Below are 21,531 nucleotides of genomic sequence, written 5' to 3'. Positions count from 1 at the left end.
CCTACCAGTGCATGGCCACCAACCAGCTGGGACAGGACGGGCACCGTGTCTTCCGGGCACTCAGCCCTGAGCTGGAATTGATGGTGAAAGCATGGGGACACAGGGACAAAGGTGGGATCACAGAGGGTCACCAGAGAGTTCAGGACCCCATTGGGTGATGGGTGACCCTGATGTGTCTTCTCGGTGCCAGTGATGTGTCCCCCTCTGTAGTTTGCAGTGGCCGCAGGGGTCGGTGGGGCCCTGTTGTTCCTGCTCCCGCTCATGGGTGTCATTGTGGCCTGGCACCTTGTGGGTGGGTGACAAGGGGGGGACAGGGGTCTCAGGGAGCTGTAGAGGTCCCCAGAGTTGGGGAGCGATAGGGCAGCACACACAGCCCAGAATTATGACCTTGTCTGGGGGTCCTGTAGGGGTTGGTGAGGTGCTGGAGGATCCTGCAGGGATCTTGGGAGTTCTTTCAGGGGCCCTGGAGAGAGGACTGGGGGTTCTCTGTCCCTGCTGGTCTTTGGGTACTTGAGGCTGTGTGGTTGGGGGCACTGGGGAGGTTCATTAATTCTGAGGGGCTTCAGGGATGCTTGGGAGTTCTGTGCAAAATTGAGGGCCCCTCGGGGGTTCAGGAATTCTGAGAGGGTTCAGGGCCCTGGGACCCCACAGTCACTACTCGCCTCTTTCCTCTGCAGCTGCCAGGAAGAATCAGGAAAGGTGAGTGGGGGGATCAAACCACACTCTCCAGTTTTACCCCAAAACTAAAGCCCTCCCATCCCCTCCCCCACATCCCCTTTATTCCCTCAGGGCCCCCCCGGATCCCCCGGCACCCCCAGAGGAGGGGGAGGTGCTGTACACACACATCATGGTCACCAAGAGGGCAGGGGGTGAGTACGGGGGGACACACGCAGAGGGACACGTCACCCACGAGTGTCACCCCACCCAGATCTCACAGCCCGTGTCTCTCGCAGAGTCCCCCCGTGCCACCACCCTCCAGGATCCCCTGGTGATCTATGCAGATCTGCGGGGACACCAGGGGCGACCGTGGAAACCCGGTGACATCTATGGGAATGTGCTGTGACACTGGGGGGAACTGGGGGGCACTGGGGGTCCCCAACCATGGGCACCCACCTGTATGTGTGCTGCCACCAAAAACTGCCCCTGTCCATCCCTGTGGAGGCACAAAGATACCAAAGGGCTGAGAGAAAAACAAATTCCTGAAACAGCAATGAGAGAGAATAAAACTAACAGCAACAGTAACAAGGTTCTGAGTCCAAATTGTCACACAAGGAACAATTTCCAGGGGAAGCCACCAATAAGGAACAAACCCCAGGTATTTCCCCTAAGCACGTTTCCTCCACCAGATGAACCTGGTAGGGCCCTGGACCTTCCCTGCTCTGATGGCCAAAGAAGCCTTCAGGAGGCTCTGGATTCTCTTGTCCCCTGTCCCAAACTCCTCCTCTGCCGAGTTCCCTACACCAGGATGCCACAAAGGCCTTGTGGGGATTCCAGAATCTCCCCTTTTGCCAGGGCAGTCAGGATCAGGCCATGGTACAGGGTGGGGTGTCAGAGACAGGAAAAGTTTGATGTCTGGAGACATTTTGGAACAGCTGTGTGTGGTAAGGGGGCTGCTGAGGCCCTGCTTTTGGTGGGACAGGGCCCGGTCTTTCCATTAGTCTGTCAACTGTGCCACTCTGGGGACAGTGTCACAGTCTGCAAAACCCAGCTCCTGAGTGGCCACGGGACCAGAAGTGCCACTTAGGGAGAGGGTGCTTGGTGGCCCAACTAGCTTAAAAGACATACATGTGGTGGCCATGTCCCTGACTGTGTCTTCTCTTGGGGTGTCTGTCCCAGCCAGGGTGGAACCCAGAACTTGGCAACCCCTCAAATGAGAAATGTCTACCAAGGAAAGAGGGAACATTCCTGGAATGGAAAGAAGACTCATACAAAAGACTCTATAATTTTAAAGTTGATGGAGTTTCAAGGTAGAACTGTAGGAAAAGGAATAACGGCCCTTTACTGTGAAATTTATAAACCAAATCACAACAAACAACACAAACCCAAAACTTTACCTCCCGCTCAGCGCTGTTGATTTTTGTGGCAGTTATAAGCGCAGCCAGCAGAGGCCGCTGCAGGGCGCACTCCCGGCTAGCAGGGGGCGCTCCCGGGAGCACTCCCGCCCAGCAGGAGGTGCCCCGGTCCAGCTCCATCCCCTCAGGGGCCATGGCGGCCTCGGACAGGAGGCAGGAGGGGAAATCGCTCCTTTTGCAAACTCACAGGCACCAATCAGTCCCGGCACCACCACCGGCAGTGGGCAGAAGCCGCCAAGGAAGCAGGTTGGATCACAGTGCCCACTGGCAGAGCAGCAGTGTCCCGGGGCCAGGCACACACCCTGCACAACACCAGCAACCCCTCTCCATGATACCGAATGGAAGGAAGGCAGCACCTGACCCCAGGCAGGTCTCGGGTCCACAGCAGCACCTCTGGTGGCTTTAAACCACAATTCCTGCAAACCCTCAACCTTTCACTCAGGTGAGGAGGACAGGGATGGAGCAGCTTTGGGGAGACCTGGAATCGACACAGGGTCACTCCCCAGAGCCCAACCATGGCCGGGGGCAGAATCCCTACTCGGTATTCCCACACTTTTCCCTCTTATCTGGCAGACACATCCCAAACCCAAACATTCTTTCCATGAGGCTCCAGAAGGCTGCAGGTTTTGTTCAAGAAGGAGGGTCCAGGTCAGGTTGTTGAGCAGAATGTTGTGGGTTGTGCAGTAGTTTTGTGGTTCTCTCTGTCCCTTACAAAGAGGAACAAACACACAATTGCTGGATTTCCAGGCTGGTTCCCTCACAGCATCCCCTGCAGGGGTGGTTTCCAACCAGCCCTGATCTGAAAACCATCAAAGGCCCTCCCAGAGCCACTGCTTGGGCTCCCCTTGGGGTTTGTGCTTCTTGCAGGGCTGAGCAAACCACAGGCAGGCCTTTTTCCTCCACAGAATTCTCACCTCTGCAGCAGCTCCATAGACCCAGAGCCCCTTGGAATCTGTCTGGTGTGATACCCAGGCTGCTAGCACCTTGTGGGGGCTGTGCTGGGCTCTGGGTCACCCCAAAATCTGAGGCACCCAGGGAAGGAACTGGGAGCTATGGTCTCACCCAGCCACTGCCCGTCCCTGGCACCTCCATTCCCCTGGAAATCAAATCAGGGGTACCCCATTTCTTATGTCTCCCCCTCTCTGGAACCCATATCCCAGTACTCACATTCCCCAGGATCTCTATGGCCCAGGACACCTAATTCCCAAGGAACCCTCTGCTGTTCATTCCATCCCTAAAATTCCCTTCCCAAATGACCTTGATTTTCACAGGACCCCACTTCCCACGGGAACCCCCATTCCCCCAGCATCCCCATCCCATGACCCCAAATCCCTGGAAATCACATTCCTCTGGCACTCCCATCCCAGAGACCCCTCAGTTTTGGGGATCCCCATTCCCAGTGACTCCCCCCCCTCAGCACCCCCATTCCCAGGGAACCCATCCCTGGGACCCCCCATTCCGTTGGACACTCATCCCCACATCCCCAAACCCCCTGAGCACCTCATTCCTGGGAACCCCATGTCCCACTGTGTCCCACCCAGCCTTGTCCCCATCCTGTCCCCACCCTGCCTACAGCCTGTCCCCAGCTTGTGGCCACCCTGATCCCACAAGGTGCCACCTATGCATGAGGACAAGACTTGACCTTGCTTCCTTCCCCTTTGGCCAAATAGCCACCACCCAGGGGACAGCCATCCCTGGCGGTGAGTGACAGCCAAGCCAAATGGCTGGGGACACCGGGATGGCCGGGAAGGTGGCGCTGCTCCTGTGGGGTGAGGCACGGGCCTGACACCCTGGGGACAGAGAGGGGAGAGGGGCCCAGGGGTACTGTGGTGTCCCCTGAGGTCCCCAAAGCCAGCAGGGCATGGAGCCAAGTGTGATCAGAGTTGTGGGTTAGCTTTGGGGACAGAAACAGGAGACAGGAATGAGGGGACAGGGACAGGGGGATGAAGATGTGGGCACAAGGATGTGGCAGAAGGAACCTTGGGGCTGGGGCAGCTGTGGGGACAGGGAAAGGAACACAGGAATGCAGGGACAGGGACAAGGGGACAAACACCATGTTGATGGGCCATTGGGACAGGTGCCATCAGAAATGGACCATGGGCACAGGGCCATGGGGATGTGGCTGTGGGGCTGGCAGGGGTCACCTGTGCCAGCACAGCATCTTCATGCCTGAGCAAGGGTTGGCTGCTGTGTCATTGCCCTCGAGACATCTGTGCCACACCATTGCCCCCACTGAGACCTTTCAGGAACAGCCCCACACTCCATGCCCCCGTGCTGCTGTCCGTTCAGTGGCACCCTCACTGAGCCCTGTCCCTTCTCCATTCCAGCCCACACCCTCAGCCTCACTGGTGAGTCCTTGAGGGATGCCATGGCCCCATCGCGCTGTCCCCAGCTCCCTGGTGGCCCTGGTAGTCTGGTGTCCCCTGTCACCCACAGGTGTTTAGACCACCGAGATCCTGGTGGAGCCCCCCTGGACACCACTGGTACTGTGGGACCGGGTGACACTGACCTACCAGGGCTTGGGGACCACCGATGCCACCGCCTGGTACAAGGATGGGCAGCACTTGTGGCAGGAGAGACAGGAGCGCTTCACTGTCACCGAGAGTGGCACCTACTGGTGTGACAGACCCGGCACCGGACGCAGCCCCCTCGTGATAGTCTTACAACATAAGGGGGGTTTGGGTGTCCCCAGCCTGGCACCCACGTGGACTCCGATGGCTCTGGGTGGGCTCCGCTCCATGGGGCACCTCCTGTGTGACCAGAGCCTGTCCCCGGCACATGGGGACATTCCAGAGCATTCCAGAGTGGGAGAAACCATGTGGTAACTGGGGACCCCTGGTGCGCTGGGTATGACACAATGCGGGGGTCCTGGTGCCATCAGGTGTGACAGGTCCCCTCTGTCCCCCAGCCTGGCTGGTGCTGCAGGTGCTGGGGCGGGCGCTGCTGGAGGGGGACACGGTGACACTGCGCTGCCGGGGTTGGGAGAACAGAACGGTCAACTCGGTGTCCTTCTACCGAAAGGGGAAGGAACTGGGGAGGCTCCGCGATGGCACCAAGCTGTCCCTGCCCCCCTCTGCACCTGAACCACAGCGGCAGCAACAGCTGTGAGGGCCGGGTGAAATTCGGAACATCAGAGAAGTTGTAGCAGTCAGTGCCGGTGACAGTGACAGTGCACGGTGAGCACTCCACAGCCCCAAACCCCGACACCCCCACAGCCTCTCCCCTGGGATTCAGGCTCACAAATCCCCCTCCCCTCTCCTTCCCAGAGCTCTTCTCAGTGCCGGTGCTGGAGGGTCCCTCCAAGCCCACCGTGCAGTCCCCCCTGACTCTCAGCTGCCTCAGCACCCCCAGCCCCTTGCAGCCCCGAGCCCCCCTCCTGCACGTGTTCTACTGGGACGGGAAGGTGGAGGGGGGCCTGCAGGGGTCCCCGCAGCTGCTGGTGCCCGCTGTGGGGGTCTCCCACTTGGGGAATTTCAGCTGCCACATGCGCTCTGAGGGTGGGACCGTGCGGAAGAGCAGTGCCCGGCTCCGCATCACAGTGCGCAGTGAGTTCGGGAATGGGCACGGGGAGCCCCCACAGCCTCCACGGCTCCCCCAGCCCTGCCTGGGGTCTCCCAGTCCTTCCTGTCACCTGACCTGTAGCCCCTAATTTTCCCGTATCCCTCCCAGGGTCCCCTGCTCCTTTCTCTGGTCCCTCCCCGGATCCCACATGGGTACCCCCATCCTTCCCTGGCACATTTTCCGTGTCCTGCCATTGCTGACCCGGGTCCCTCCTCAGGTCCCTCCATTCATGGCTTGTGTCCACCCATCCCTCACTGGGTCCCCTGACCCCTCCCTACATCCCTCCACCCCTCTCTGAGGTCCCCACACATTCCCCAGGTCCCACCATCCTCTCCCTGTGTCCCTGTATCCTCCCTGGTGTTGCCCCCCTCCCTCTCCAGGTGTCCCTTCCCAGAACCCCCCATCCTCCTGTTTCCAATCTCCCCCATCTCTGCGCCCCCTCTCCCTCACTGGGATCCTCCTGCCCCTCCCCGACCACCCAGGTCCATCACTGTCCTCTGCTGTCCCCCTCCCCTGCAGGGGTCCCGCCCTCAGGGGTGTCGCCGTCAGCGCAGCCCCCAGGGGACAGGTGGCACTCGGGAACAGCCTGGTGCTGAGCTGCACAGTGGCCATGGGGACAGGTCCCTTGAAATTCTCCTTGCACCAAGAGGGCTCAGGGGCACTGCTGGGCACCGGCCCCCACCTGGAGCTGCGCCACATTGGGGACAATGACAGCGACCAGTACTGGTGCCATGTCAGTGACGGGGACAGCGTGGCCGAGAGTGACCCCCTGAATGTCACCATCTGGGTGAGCAGGACCCTCGGGCTGGGGGTGACCCTGCTCACGGCACCCCCATCCCACCTGACCCGGTGCCAGCCCTGCCTGTGTCCCCACAGTGCCCGTGGCCAATGTCCCCATCACCCCCGGTCCCCTGTCATATCAAGTGCGTGCCAGTGACAACGTGACCCTGTGCTGCTCAGTGGAGGTGGGCTCAGCCCCTGTCACCTTCACCTGGTTGCACAATGGCCAGCAGGTGGCCCGGGGTCCCCTCCTGGAGCTCAGGGACATCAATGTGGGACTTTCGGGCGCCTACCAGTCCGTGGCCACCAACCAGCTGGGACTGGATGGGCACCGCGTGTTCCAGGCACTCAGCCCTGTGCTGGCACTGTTAGCAACCCCTCACTCACCCTGGATAATAGGTAGGGTCATGCAGGGTCACCAGAGTGTTCAGGACCTCTGGGGTTCAGAGTGACCCCAATGTGTCCCCTCTGTCCCCAGCAGTGGTTTTGAATGTTGGCAGGATCCTCCTCTTCCTGCTCCTGCCCATGGCTGTCATCGGGGGCTGTCACTGGTGGCACCGCCAGGGTGGGTGACACTGGAGGGGATGGGGGTCCTGGAGTGAGTGGGAGCCCCCAGAGTGGGGCAGAGATCGGCACCACCCAGGGCCTCTGAGCTGGATGATACTGAGCCCACAGTGACCTCAGCTGGGCCTCCTGGGGTATTTGGGTGGAATTTGGAGGGTCTTGGTTGAGCTCCAGGGTCATCACTGAGTGGGCTTTGAGGAACATTGGGGTGCATGGGGAGTTCCTGGAGGATTTGTGAAGGTAATGGCGGGCTGTACAGGGATGTTAGGGAATCTTTTTGGCATCCTGGGGGAGTTTTGGGTGTACTCCTCCCTGCCAGGCTTGGGTTCTGGGGGCTCAGAGGGTTTGGGGCACTGTGGGGACTGGGGGCACTGCAGTGGTGCAGAAGTTCTGGGAAGTTCAGGGATGCTCGGAGAGTTGGGGGAAGCAGGAGTCCAGTGGGAATCAGGGCTGCAGTGGGGATTTGGGCATCCCGTGGGTGGTTGGAGCTGCTGAGGTCCCAGGCAGGTTCAGGGTTCCCAGTGTCCCCACGGTCACCCCCTCCCCTTTCCCTTGCAGCCATTAGGAAGCCCCAGGACAGGTGAGTGGAGGGCTCAGGCTGGGACTCCTCTTTCCCCCTCCCCTGACACCTATCAGAGCCCTGTTATCCACACAGAACCTTCCCAGAGGAGGGGGCAGTGCTGGACCCCCATGTCGTGGGCACCAAGCTGGCAGAGGGTGAGTAAAGCGGAGGGACAGGGACACACCACCCACGTGTGTCACCCCACCCACTTGCCCACAACTGGTGTCTGTCACAGGGCCCCCCTGTGCCTCATCCCCCCAGGTGACCTGCTCTGAGCTGCTGGGATCCCACGGGTGACAGCGGGACCCCAGTGTCATCTGCGAGAACGTGCTGGGGACACTGGGGGCACTGGGGGCACTGAGGACACTGGGGGCACTGGGGGCACTGGGGGTCCCTGCCCTAGGGCACCCCCTGTGTGTTCCCCCCCACCCCATTTCCCATGGGTGCCCACTGTGCCCAGGGGGTGGCCACAAGTGGGGACTGCCCAGGGTTCCCCATTCCAGTGCTCCCAGTACCCCCAGGAGCTCCCCATTCCCTCACCCAGTGCCAGGGGGCACAGCAACCCTGTCCCTCTTATGGGACCCAAATATCAGCTTTTTGATTAAACCAGGAGATATGGTTTTTGTTGGTTCAGCTCTGCCCTGTTCAGCTCAGGAAGGAGGAGGGTCCCAGTCAGGTTGTTGAACCAATCCTTCTCAGTTCTCAAAATTCAGAATCCAAAGGGTCACAAAAGGAACAATTTCCAGGGAAAGTCCCCAGCAAGGAACAAGCCCTGGATATTTTCCCCAACCCATTTGCTCCATCACAGGAATCTGGCAGGGCCCTGGACCTTCCTTTCTCTGATGGCCAAAGTGGTCTTCAGGAGGCTCTGGATTTTCTTGTCCCCTGTCCCAAACCCATCTTCTGCCATGTTCCCCACACGAGGATGTCACAAAGGCTCTGTGGCGGTTCCAGAGTCTCCCTCTTTTCCAGGACAGTCAGGATCAGGCCATGGCACAGGGTGGGGCTGAGTTTTCAGTCACTTCCAGGAGCTCTGGATACCCCTCCAGGTCAAGGCAAGCTGTGTCCTTCCCTCTGCTGCCGCAGGAATGGGGGCAAAGGCTTTGGCAATGTCCATGGGGGAACCACTTGTTTGCCTGGAACTCCAGCTTGTCCTGGACTTCTGGCATATCCTGCACAGCCTCTCTCAGTGGCGCTGGCACTTGGTTCCAGCCCCTACAGTCCCAGTCAGTGTCCACTCTCCACTGGACTCACGCTCTGGCCATGGGGGGCTCTTGTCAGGGGCATTCCCTGGAAATTGTTCCTTTTCTGACCCTTGGGATTCTGAATCCTGTTGCTGTTGCTGTTGGTTTTGTTCTCTTGTTGCTGTTTGCAGGAAATTGTTCTTCTCTCAGCCCTTTGAAATCTTTGCCTTCAGGGTCTCCACTGGGAGCGGGAGGGGCAGCGGCCCCTTGGTTTTTAGTGGCAGCCCAGAACTGGAGAATCCCAGAGCTGAACAAAGAAACCCCATTTCTGCCAGTCTAACCCAAAAGCTGCATTTTGGGCCAATAGCAGGGGCTCTGTGCCTCCCTGGCATTGGAAGGAGCAATGGGGAGCCACTGGCAGCATGCAGTATGTCTTGGGGTGGTTTTATGATTATTCCCTGTTCCTGATTCTCTGCTTTATACCCAGCAATGGCTGCTGTAGGTTTAAAGTGGATCTGGGAGAGGGTGGCAGCCTTGGAGCTCCTGCACAGGCTTGGTTTAAAGCCTCCTTCTGGAGCATGCTGGGTGCAGTGTCGAACATTATTTTGTGGCTTAGCTAGCTTGGTTTTTTGTTAGCAAGAAGCTTTTATTTTTTTCATTCCCTTGGCCTGCAGGGTCTGCAGTATCAATCCTTTGGTGGCTACTGTTTTAGTTTTCTTTCGAACTGTTGAGCTTAGTTTTGGTCTGAGATCAAGCAATTGCCTAGACCATCAACCAGGAGCCTGCAGGAGCTGCCCCAGTCAGCCCAAGAGCTCAGGAAAAGATGAACCAACGAGAGAAAGGACACCAAAATCCACCAGCTTAATCTGCTGTGAGGAGGAGACCAATGCCAGAAGTTCAACAGGTTCCTGTTGGAACCCGGGACATCCCTCTGGCTTCCCTGAGCAGCCAAGACACCCCTGCCAGGTGCTCAGAGACCCTGGCACAGAGCCCAGAATGCCTGTGTGGTTTTGATTATGTCCTGCGGAGCAAGTTACCAACTTTAGATGAAGATCTACAAGCCACAACAGTTAAGAAGAATGATAGTGAATTTATCATGGGGTGAAAAAATAGATTTGGGGGTTTTCTAGAATGGGGGTTCAGGGGGAAAGATGGAGGGAACTGGATATGTCCAGCCTTTCTCCTTCTTCTTCTTGGCCTCCATAATCTGCTGTGATGTTGGCACTTTTAGATTGGCTTAGAGTAGAAGCTCACTGTCTAACATAGGTGATAGATATTGGAAAGTAATTGTAAACATTGTATACGTAATTTTTAATATAAAGACATAACATCGGCCTGGGGGCAGGCAGAGTGCCTGGACTGTCTTGCTGAATGGAACCTCAGCTGTGAGACAGAGTGAAAATCCCCCCCGAGTAAAAATCCATTTTGAATTAGGTGAAGTGTCTAGGAGAGGTGAAAAGTCTGTAAGGCCAAAGCTGAAGGGAACACTGCAGGACAAGGATAGTGAGGAGACACACACAAAAAAAAAACCAGAAATGGTTACAAGGCCAATCTGCCCTGGCCTAGGAATTCTTTTGATAAAGAGGAACTGGTGATAAATGTCACGCGGAATGAATTTGTATGAACTTATTGTGAAACTGTATGCATATGTATTTGGAAGGGGAGATAAAAGGAGATCTGAAGTTCTCAGAGGTACGCATGTCTTTTTTTTGAGGAGAGCAATCTCCGCATGCGTCCAGCACTGTAAGAAACATACCAAGCTTTACAACTTTTACAATGTTGTGAGGTTTCTTGTTTTCTCCGCAAAACATTATGGCGAACCAGGCCAGGAGTTCTCTGTCCCTGCAGGGGCAGGGGTGATAGACGGACCTCCAAGGCGCACCCTAGGAATTTTTTTCCTGGTGGGGCTCCGCTCGCCTCCACTTGCCTGCTGCGAGGACAGACAAGGACCTGCTGGCTGTGGAGGAAGATATGGTATGTACTGAGGGGTCCCCAGGGGAAAAGAGAGCTAGGGACTAAATCACTCAGAGACATCTGGGTACAGCTGATGGAGCAGCTGGAGTAGAGATGGGGGTTCATTGTTCTGATAGGGCAGACCGCTAGTGACCCTGGGGGTGGGTCTAGTGAATCTCTATGTGTGTGTGTATGTGTGGTGTCCGGACACTGATTGGGGGTTCATTGTCTGATGGAGCAGCCTCTAGCGACCCTGGGGGTTGGTTGAATGAATCTCTATATGCGTGTGTGTGTCAAACACTATATCGCTGTATGGTTAATGCATTGTGTGGTCTTTGCGCTGTGTTTCTAATCGTGCAAGTGTATAAGTGTTTGGTGTATAAAAGAGAGTAGATCTACAGTGCTCTACAGTGTGTGGGGGGTGAGCACTACCCTTGCTTGAAGCAGCCGAGTGAGGCCTGAGGTGCTGGCTGCAGCAGGCTGTGGGGGCAGGGAGAGAAGTTCCCTGCAGAGAAGCGAGTGGAAGAACATCAGTGACAGTATTTATTGTGTTTAAATGTAGCGTTTTGTGTAGATTTGGTACATTTTAATCGTGAGTACGAGCTCAGATAGTTCCCTTGCCCTGAATGTTTAGACTTGGTCTCTAGACTGTGTGCTGTTATTTTGACTGTGTCCAGGAAGAACTGATGTGAGTAAATGCTGAATTATGGTATGCTGTGTTGTGTTGAGAAAAGTGGGCACTTTGAGAGATATGCCCTTTCCCAGTGATTTTGTGTGGTGATTTTCTTCCACTGCATTGTGGTAATTTGATTCTCAGATTGTATAGTAGTGATTGTGGAGATTTTAAGATTTTGTTTGCAACAAGAGTAGCATTTTACACAGAACTATGGTATGGTGATTTATGCTTAACTACGATAAAGCGAATTAAAGGAATTCCAAGAATTCTCCCCCCAACAGCAATTCAAGCCTTGGCTCTAGTGAATTTGAGATAAGGAGCGGGGAGGGGGGGGTGTGTGTGTTTGTGTGTCTGTGTCTGTGGGCAGAGTTTTGGCTGGGACAAGCACAGCCTTTTTGCAAGGCAGTAAAACAAGTGTAAGTAGACACAGTGCTTAATTAGATTGTACAAGAAGAGAACTAGAAAAGACTGATATTTTGTAAAACAGAGTTTAGATAGAAGAGATGAATGAGTTTATGAGACTTCAGCTGGTACGATAGTAGGTCTGGACTGAGAACAGCCTGCTGTAGGGATTTAGAGTTCTCTGTAATAAACGGAATAGCCTGCCTTTGCGGGCAATTTCTCAGAACCTTTGGTACATCAAGAGGGTGGCACGCTGCATTAAGTATTATTGCAGTGCAGAGTTTGTGAGAAACGCTGGTATTGCTGTTCTAATAAGCGTCAGGCCACATGACCCGAGTGTAAATTAAAGGTTTCTGATCAAGCTGATTCAGAACCTAAGATCTTAAGGCTCGTGTGTGAGAAATCACATCTGATAGCTCCCACCTGGAGCTGTGTGTGTGTAGGAGGAAGACTGAGAAACTACTGGGAAGGTCTGTGAAAAGAGGTTTGGGTGGAAGTGAGCTAGGGCAAGGAGAAAGAGATAATGAGAACTGACCAGAGCAAAGAGGTTCCTAAATTAGCCCCTTTTTGGAGGGGCTTACTGAGAGAAGGCTGCCAGCAGGAGCAGCTCAGAAAATAAAAAGATTTATAATACTTCATTGCAATTAGTACTGTTTTAAAATAGGAAGGTAAATGGGATGGGGGTTTTGTATGCTGATAGGTCTTTTTGTTTTAAGAAACCACCCAGAATGGCAAAGAGACTGTGAGATCAGACCACCCTCTGGTCTTGGCCCTTGAAAAGGAAAACAAGGCAAAGAGAAAGCAAATCAAACGTGTTGTTCAGCATGCAGCACAGGATGGCAATGTATGAAGTCAAGAAAAGATTATCATGCTGAAATGCAAAGTGATTATAGTGCACAAAATGAGTACATATGATTTGTTAAAGGCTCCTCCTAAGGTAAGGGAGGAAGGATAAAGATGACCTCCCCAAAAGGGTAAAATTTTAGTCGACACAAGGGCCATATATTCAGTTTTAAATAAAGCTTTAGTACCTGTGGAGAATGTTTATGTTGTAGTGTGGGGAACAACTGAACAACTGGCCAGTCTGAGAAGGAATACTTTTGCAAACCTTTAAAGTAACATGTGTACTATGTGTACTTAGAAGCTTTTGTACAATTCGCTCAATTGACTAAACATTCTCAAATGAGAAAGGTTACTCTGGAGGCAAATGATATAAAGATGTTAGGCTTAACATTAACAGACACTGAAATTAAGAAAGACATTAGTAAGGAGATATTAGAATAAGTAAATAAGCGTTTTGAGGGTATGGGCCTCTGCTGTACCAGGGAGAGTGAAAAATGCCCCCCCATGGTAATCAAGCTTAAGGAAAGAACACAACCAGTGAGAATTGAGTAGTACCCTCAAAAGGAAGATAGGGAAGGAATCAGCCCAATAATTGATAGTACTGGATTGAGGGCTGTCAATAAGATAACACAGAATTTATACCCTGTGGTAGCAAATCCATAGACTTTACGAACTTGTTTAACACCTGAGCTAACCTGGTTCACTGTTTTAGGCCTAAGAGATGCCTTCTTTTGTCTCCTTATCCACCAAGCCAGCCAGAAAATTTTTCCATTCAAACACAAGCTCACATAGTCCATGTGCCTGAAGGCTTCAAAATTCTCCACTCTGATTGGAGAACAGCTTGCAAAGACCCAGAGTCCTGGGAAGCTCCACGAGAAGAAAGGAGGCTTTGCAGTACATGGATGATCTTTCAGTAGCCACTCGGATGAGGGAAGCAAGAGAAGCCTGGATGGTAAGCCTTTTGAATTTCCTAGGACTCCAAGGATAGAGTCTCAAAGAAAAAGGCACAGGTAGTGAAACAGAAGGTAATCTAAGAAGGTAATCTACCTGGGGTAAGAAGTGAGTGCTGAGCAGCAGACTTTAAGGCAGGGAAGCCATATGCCAAACCTCGCAACCCCAGACAACGAAGGAACTCCGAACCTTCTTAGGCATGGCAGGGTAGTGCCAGCTGTGGGTTTACAATTATGGACTTCTCGTCAGACCCCTCTATGCTCTTATTGCCAATGGAAACAGAGATCTCCAGTGGACAAAAGACACCACACGGGCCTTTCACCAGCTAAAGAGTGCCCTCATGTCAGCTCCAGCTTTGAGACTTCCAGATGTAAATAAACCATTCTTTCTATTTTTCCATGCAAGGAATTGCCCTGGGAATATTGGTTTAGGAATTGGGTCCGTACCAAAGGGCAGTTGCTTACTTCTCTAAGCAACTAGATGCAACAGCCAAAGGATGGCCAGGTTGCCTTAGAGGTGTAGCAGCAGTTGTGCTGAATATTCAAGAGGCACCCAAGTCTACCCTAGGACAAAAATTACTGTTACTAGTGTCCCACACAGTGTCCGCAGTACAGGAAGTAAAGGGTGGCCACTGGCTTTCACCACAGAGGTTTCTGAAATACCAGGCCATCATAGTAGAGCAAGATGATGTAGAGATAGTGGTGACTAATATTGTCAACCCAGCTTCTTTTCTCAGTGGAATCAAAGAGAAGAAGTACACCATGATTGCCTAGAAACCATTGCCGCTACCTACTCCAGCCACCCAGACTTAAAGGACGCTCCTTTGGACGATGCCGAGACCTGGTTCACTGACAGGAGCAGCTACATTGCCAGTGGAAAGCGATATGCTAAGTACACAGTGACTACCTGCAGAGAGGTAATAGAGTCTGGACCCTTACCAACAGGTACCTCTGCACAGAAGGCTGAGATAAAGGCATTGACCCATGCCTTAATCTCAGCAAAAGGCATTCAGAGTTGTGCACGCACATGGAGCCATCTGGAAGGAGAGGGGACTGCTAACCTCACAAAGGAAGAAGAGACAATGCAGCTGCTGGAAGCAGTTCAGCTACCTGAAAAAGCATATTAAGGCACACCAGAGAGTGAGCTTAAAATTAGAAGAAAGAAATGAGCTGGCAGATGGAGAGGCAAAGAAAGCAGCAAAGGGTGAGGTAATTATAGACAGATTTTCCTCGAAGGTAAGCCAGAATACAATAATACTAATCAAAAGAGACATACAATTACAAGGGGTGGGCTACCATTGAAAGAGAGCTAGTAATCCCTTCCCATTTTCATGGTTACTAGTGAAGGAAGAGCACTAGAAAATACACTAGGGCCTGACTGCTTAAAAGCTTTTTATAGAGTGTGGCTCCTTTCCCAAAATGACCAAGGCTGCCAGTGATACAGAGTGCATTGAAATGAAGTGTTGACTTTGAAGCAGTAATTTCCACAGGCTTTCTAGAACATACATCTGATTGAAAGAATTGTTGTCAGGAATTTATATGCCACTATCACTCAGCTAAGCTGACAATGTGATCCTTGCCTCCAGACTAACCCCAAAAATACCCCAGGCCAAAACTCAGTCAGATTGAGAGAGGCCACGGGCCTGTACAGCAGTGGCAAATTAACTTTTCAGAACTCCCAAGGAAAGGGGCATATCATTATTTACTAGTATTGATAGATACATTTTCAAGGTGACCAGAAACATTCCCCACCAGAACTGTCAAAGCTCAAGAGGTGCCCATAGTATTGTTACAAGAAATAATACCACACTTCAGAGTTCCAGCCACAATATCCTCAGATAAAGAATCACATTTCATTTCCAAAATAGTGCAACAGATTAGTAGCCACCTGGGCATAGATTAGGAACTTCAAACTCCATACCACCCCCAATCAAGCGGCCAGGTGGAGAGAATGAATCATTTGATTAAGCAGCAAATCATAAGACTGGGGCAAGAAGTTCATCTACCCTAGCCCAAGCTCTTCCACTGGCACTATTGTGAATTCGAACTAAACTTTGAGCTAAAAGAATGCTGAATCCTTTTGAAATGCCTTATAGAAGACCATATGGAATACAAAAGGAAGGTCCACCCACATTAGGGTGATAACACTGGCCACCTACATGGTGGCTTTAAGCAAATAACTCAGACAAATTGAGAAACATGTGGCTGGAACTCGGAGCAGGGAGTTAGACAGCCTGGGGATGATGTATATGTTAAGTCTCTTACAGAGAAGATTTTGGAACCACAGTGGGAGAGACCGCTGCAAGTACTTCTCACCACCTTCACTGCAATCAAAATCAAAGAGCAGAATGCCTAGATCCATCACTCTCGATTGAAGAAAGCCCTAAAGTCCCTTGGAGAGTGACACCAGTGACACCAGAAGACAATGAACTGAGATTAAAACTTACTCGGGCAAAATGAGTATATTGCAGTCGGGGGTAGCTCATACTTTAGTTTACAGAATTGTTTTGTATGTAATTATAACTGAAGTTTCAGAACTAGAGAGTACCTCTATCCGAAGCAATGCTGAATGGCCTTGGTCCCAGGCTTTTAGTCAGAATACTGGATCCATGAGTGAACTTCCTGAGATAAAAGATTTAAACGTATCTACTGTAGTAATCCACGGGAATCGGGTATATGAGAAGCAAGAATGGCAGGAATGAGAACTGTGGGCACTTCAAAGAATCAGAGGAGAAGAAATCAAAGTAAGGTGCCAGGTCATCAATAACACGGCTTATGAGAGACCAGATGCAATTAGTGACTCAACCTCTCCTGGTGTATACGAATACCAGGAAGTTTGTGATAGCCTAAGTCAATCAGACTGTTGGTGTAATTTCACCTTAATACAGCCTGTAGAAGTGACCTACCTTTTAGCTCGAGTTGCTATCAGACTTTCATTTAAATTCAAAGTAGACACTGCACTTTTTACAACAGCAGGGCCTTATACAACCCATACTAGGACTCAAATAGTTCAGACTCTACGCAAACTTGAACCTAAAGTGTATGAAATAGGCCCCTACGTAGTAAAGAATGTAAGAGAACAACAACTATTATTCAATCCAGAATGGTCTCTCAAAAGTGTTGAGTTGCTAATGCAAATTAACATCTCAAAAATCCAACCAGACTGCTCCTCCTTCCTAAAAACATCCTTTGAAGGCTAGACAACGAAGTTACAAAGACAACTATATCTCCAGAGCAGAATAAGAAAAGATCTAACTGAGATATTAAGGACAAGATTAACAGTTTTAACTGGAATTGATTCAAAAATACTGATGAATAAACTGGCCACTGCAGCAGGTAGCCTAACAAAATTGAAGCAGCCTTTACAGTCATCTCTATTGGCATTAGGAACTAGCCAGTGGCAGATTTCAAAAGTACTGCCAAAGTAAGAAAGTACGAAAAAGCCGGGGACCAAGACCACAAGTTAATAGCAAAAGCACTTAGTATAGTTCAGGATAATGTGTCTTTAGCTTTCAGTTGTATACAAGCACAGTTATAAATGCAAACAGCAGCTCTGATCATACGGGATATGGGTGAAAGTAGTTTTCCAGCTGAAATTTAGAAAATTGTTTGAGATAATGCAATTGATTTTGAAAGGAAGTTTCAGTCCTGGTGGACTATGGTGAATTTCACTTATGATCCTGCTTCTAATGTGGCCACTGCCTTTGTGCTTACCATATGTAATGCCACTGTTTATGTTATCCATCCCATCATTGCACTAAGATTAAACCATGAAAAAACAATACCCTTCAGAACCAAGTGTGGGCACAAAAGATGAATGAAAAGTGGCAGACAGTAAACTTAGAATCCTGCATTACTAGAGAACAGATGAGATTCATTTGTGAAAGCAATAATACTAATGCCCAAGATGTGTGTTTAGACAGTGAACAGAGTATTTGTCACTTTGAAGTTCATCCAGTCACTGACCAAAAACTGTGCTCATATATGCTAGAAAAGAGTGTGTGTGCCTGAGAACTGCTTGTGCTGCTGTAAAAATTGATAGCAATGATGTTATTTTGTCTAGTAGAAATCATTCTAATTTCTGTATTTGTAATTTGTTAAGACTATCAAGTGTAGTTTTTCGTACTTAGACCGAGTGACATCCCACCAGCTGATTGAAAGCAATTACACAATGAATCACAGACTATCACCTGTTCCTATTAGAATGGACCTTAGATTAGTAAAACAATTAATTAAACACCAAGACCTACTAAAGATCCTAAAGAAAAACTCAAAGAAGCAGAGAGAACTGTCCAATGTGATACAAAAAGAAATAGCTGGAATTCTGCAAAGAATAAAACAAAATGCAGATCATCACTGGTGAGATGTGGTCTTTAAGTAGTCACCAACTGCAAATAGAATCTTTAATAAGTTGTTTCATCTTACTGTAGTTTTGTTAAATTAGTTAGAATAAGTTTAAGATTATCCGTTATGAAACGTACATGGTAAAGTACTAAAGTACACTTGTTGTTCTTTTACTTTGTACAAATAAGAATTTGTACAAAGTAAAAGAATTTACTTCCCTCTTTTAGAAAAGGGGAGAATGAGGCAAAATGAAAATTTTCCGAGATAGAAATTCATTTTAATTTAGGTGAAATGTACATTTTTGAGTAAAGTCTGCATTTAGAAACCGTAGTTATTTAGCCAGACTGCAAGGCCTAAGCTCAGTGAAGTTACTTCAGTGAAGAACAGAGATAAAGCGGTGAAATGTACATTTTTGAGTAAAGTCTGCATTTAGAAACCGTAGTTATTTAGCCAGACTGCAAGGCCGAAGCTCAGTGAAGTTACTTCAGTGAAGGACAGAGATAAAGCAGGGGAGACAGAAGATGATAGAGAGAGACAGGGACTGCTGTAAGAGCAAGTCAACCTGATCTCGGAATTCTTTCTGATAAAAAGGAACTAGTGGCAAATGTCATGCAAAACCCATAAAAATGAATATGTACTATGAAACTGTATTGTGAAACTGTATGCATATGTATTTGAGAGAGAGATAAAAAGAGACCTGAAGTTCTCAGAGGTCCACATGCCTTTTTTGAGGAGAGCAATCTCTGCATGCATTCAGCGCTGTAAGAAACATACCAGCTTTAACACTTTCAAAAAGTTGTGGAGTACTTTTTCTTTTCTCCACGAAACAAATGTGTCCCTGCCCCCCCAATACTCAGTCCTTGCCCACGATGTGGTTATTGAGCACAGTCGCCTCCTCCTGGGGGGTCCTGTGGGGATAAGGGGGGTGCTGGTGGTGTCTGGGGAGGGGGAAAGGGGAGTCCCAGCCCGAGCCCCCCACTCACCTGTCCTGGAGCTTCCTGGTGGCAACAAGGAAAAGGGGAGGGGGTAACCGAGGGGACACTGGGACCCCTGAACCTTCCTGGGATCTCAGCAGCTCCAACCACCCACAGGACTCCCCAAATCCCCATTGCAACCCCGATTCCCAATGAACCCCTGATTCTTCTTGGACACTCTAAGCACTGCTGAAGCCCCCAGAAATTCTGCACCACCACAGGGCCCTAACCCCCTGGTGCCCCCAACCATCTTTGTCCCTGGAACCCCAAGCCTGGCAGGGAGGGGCACCCCCAAACTTCCCCAGGACCCAAAAAGGTCCTCCAACACCCCTGCACAGCCCTCCAGGAGCTCCCCAAACTCTCCAGGCACTCCCAGTGCCAACCCAATGTTCCTCAAAGCCCACCCAGCCATGACCCTGGACCACAACCAAGACCCTCCAAATTCCCCCCACATGCCCAAGACCTTCAGTCGAGGTCACTGCAGGCTCAGTGTCCACCAGCTCAGGGGCCCTGGGTGCTGCTGATCTCTGACTCCACTCTGGGATCCCCCCCTCAATCCAGGGCCCCCATTCCCCCATTGTTGCCCACCCCATGGTGCCACCAGTGACAGCCCCCAATGACAGCCAGGAGCAGGAGCAGGAGCAGGAGCAGGAGCAGGAACAGGAGGGTCCTGCCAACATTCACAGCCACTGCTGGGAATAGAGTGGGACACACTGAGGTGACCCTGAACCATGGGGTCAATAACACCCCGGTGACCCTGTGTGACCTCACCTGTGACCCAGGATGAGCCAGGTGTCACCTCCAGGGCCAGCTCAGGGCTGAGTGCCCAGAACACGCAGTGCCTGTCCTGTCCCAGCTGGTTGGTGGTGACACACTGGTAGGTGCCCAAATGTCCCACATCAATGTCCCTGAGCTCCAGGAGGGGACCCTGAGCCACCTCCTGCCCATTGTGCAGCCAGGTGAAGGTGACAGGGGCAGACCCCACCTGCACTGAGCAGCGCAGGGTCACATTGTCACCAACACACACCTGTTGTGACAGGGAACTGAGGCTGATGGTGGCATTGGCCACGGGCACTGTGGGGACACAGACAGGGCTGGCACCTGGTGAGGTGGTATGGGGGAGCCGTGGGTAGGGTCACCCCCAGCCCAAGGGTCCCACTCACCCCGGACAGTGACGTTCAGGGGGTCGCTCTCCTCCACGTTGTCCACATTGCTGACCCGGCACCAGTACTGGCCGCTGTCATTGTCCCCATTGTGGCGCAGCTCCAGGTGGGGGCCGGTGCCCAGCAGTGCCCCTGAGCCCTCCTGGTGCCAGGAGAAGGACAGGGAACCTGTCCCTGTGGCCACCGCGCAGCTCAGCACCAGGCTGTCCCCAAGTGCCACCTGTCCCCTGGGGGTTTGTGCCCACAGTGACACCCCTGAGGGCAGGACGCCTGTGGGATGAGGGGACAGCAGAGGACAGTGAGGGACCCGGGGCATTTCCAGAGGTGCAGCAGGGCCCCAATGTGGGAGAGAGGGCACAGATATGGGGAGTCTTGGAAACAGGGGAATAGGGGGTTCAGGAGGGGAGACACTGGAGAGGGAGTGGGGCAACACCAGAGAGGGTATAGGGACCCAGGGAGAGGATGGTGGGATCTGGGAATGAGCGGGGACCTCAGAGAGGGATGGGGGGGAGCAAAAAGGATTGAAGGGACCCAGTGAGGGATAGGGAGACATGGGTGAGGAATGGGGCACCTGGTGAGGGACCTGGGGCTGGGAGGGCAGGACATGGAAAAGGTGTCAGGGAAGGATGGGGGTATCCATGTAGGGCTGGGGGATCAGGGGAAAGACACGAGAAAGGAGGAGGGGAGGCAGGGACAGATCTGGGAAAGGTTAGGGCCACAGGGCAGGTGTCAGGGAGCGCTGGGAGTCCCCATGCAGTGCTGGGGCCCCAGGAGGCTGTGGGGGCTCCCTGTGTTCATCCCCACACTCACTGTGCACCATGACATGGAGCTGGGTGCTGCTCTTCTGCATGGCCCCCCCTCGGAGTGCACCTGGCAGCTGTACTTCCCCGAGTGGGAGACCCCCACGGTGGGCACCAGCAGCTGTGGGGACCCCTGCAGACCCCCCACCACCTGCCCGTCCTCGTAGAACGCATGCAGGAGGAAGGCTCGGGGCCTCAGGGGGCTGGGGGTGCTGAGACAGCTGAGAGTCAGGGGGGACCCCACGGTGGGCTTGGGGGGACCCTCCAGCACCTGTACCGAGAAGAGCTCTGGGAAGGAGAGGGGACGTGAGGACTGTGACTTTAAGTCTGCTGGGAAGTGCCTTTTGGGGTTGTCAGGAGATTGGAGTTCCAGCCGTGGGGGTGCTCACCGTGCACTGTCACTCTCACTGGCACTGACTGTGCCCACATTGACATTTCAGTGTCCACTTAGCCCCTGCAGGTGTAGTGGTCACGTTGGAGCAGCTGCGGAGGGGACAGGGACAGCTCGGCCCCATAGCTAGACCTTCCCACCTCCTTGTCCCCATGGTAGAATCGCACCTCTGTGAGTGGCATGTCCCGCCAGCGCCAGCAGCACAGTGTCACCATGTCTCCCTGCAGCAGTGCCCGTGCCAACACCTGCAGAACAAACCGGGCTGTGGGACACAGGGGTCTTGTCACACCGGGGGTCCTGTTTTCCTAAGGG

General features: G+C 52.3%; 1 protein-coding gene across 1 annotated transcript in view; it reads right to left on the bottom strand.

The window, feature by feature from the left end:
• LOC128948158 (Fc receptor-like protein 4) overlaps nucleotides 1-21,531 on the bottom strand; it is a 56,725-nt gene that overhangs the window by 28,017 nt on the left and 7,177 nt on the right. The window contains exon 5 of the mRNA XM_054292761.1: nucleotides 20,029-20,298. Coding sequence (XP_054148736.1) covers nucleotides 20,029-20,298 — 270 coding nt within the window. The remainder of the gene's footprint in view (nucleotides 1-20,028; nucleotides 20,299-21,531) is intronic.

The sequence above is a fragment of the Melozone crissalis genome, unplaced genomic scaffold, assembly GCF_028551555.1.
Source record: "Melozone crissalis strain CALT ecotype California unplaced genomic scaffold, PUWL_Pcris_2 ptg000114l_1, whole genome shotgun sequence".
Classification (NCBI taxonomy): domain Eukaryota; kingdom Metazoa; phylum Chordata; class Aves; order Passeriformes; family Passerellidae; genus Melozone; species Melozone crissalis.
The sequence above is the reverse complement of the archived record's forward strand: the minus strand, read 5'-3'. Positions and strand labels throughout refer to the sequence as shown.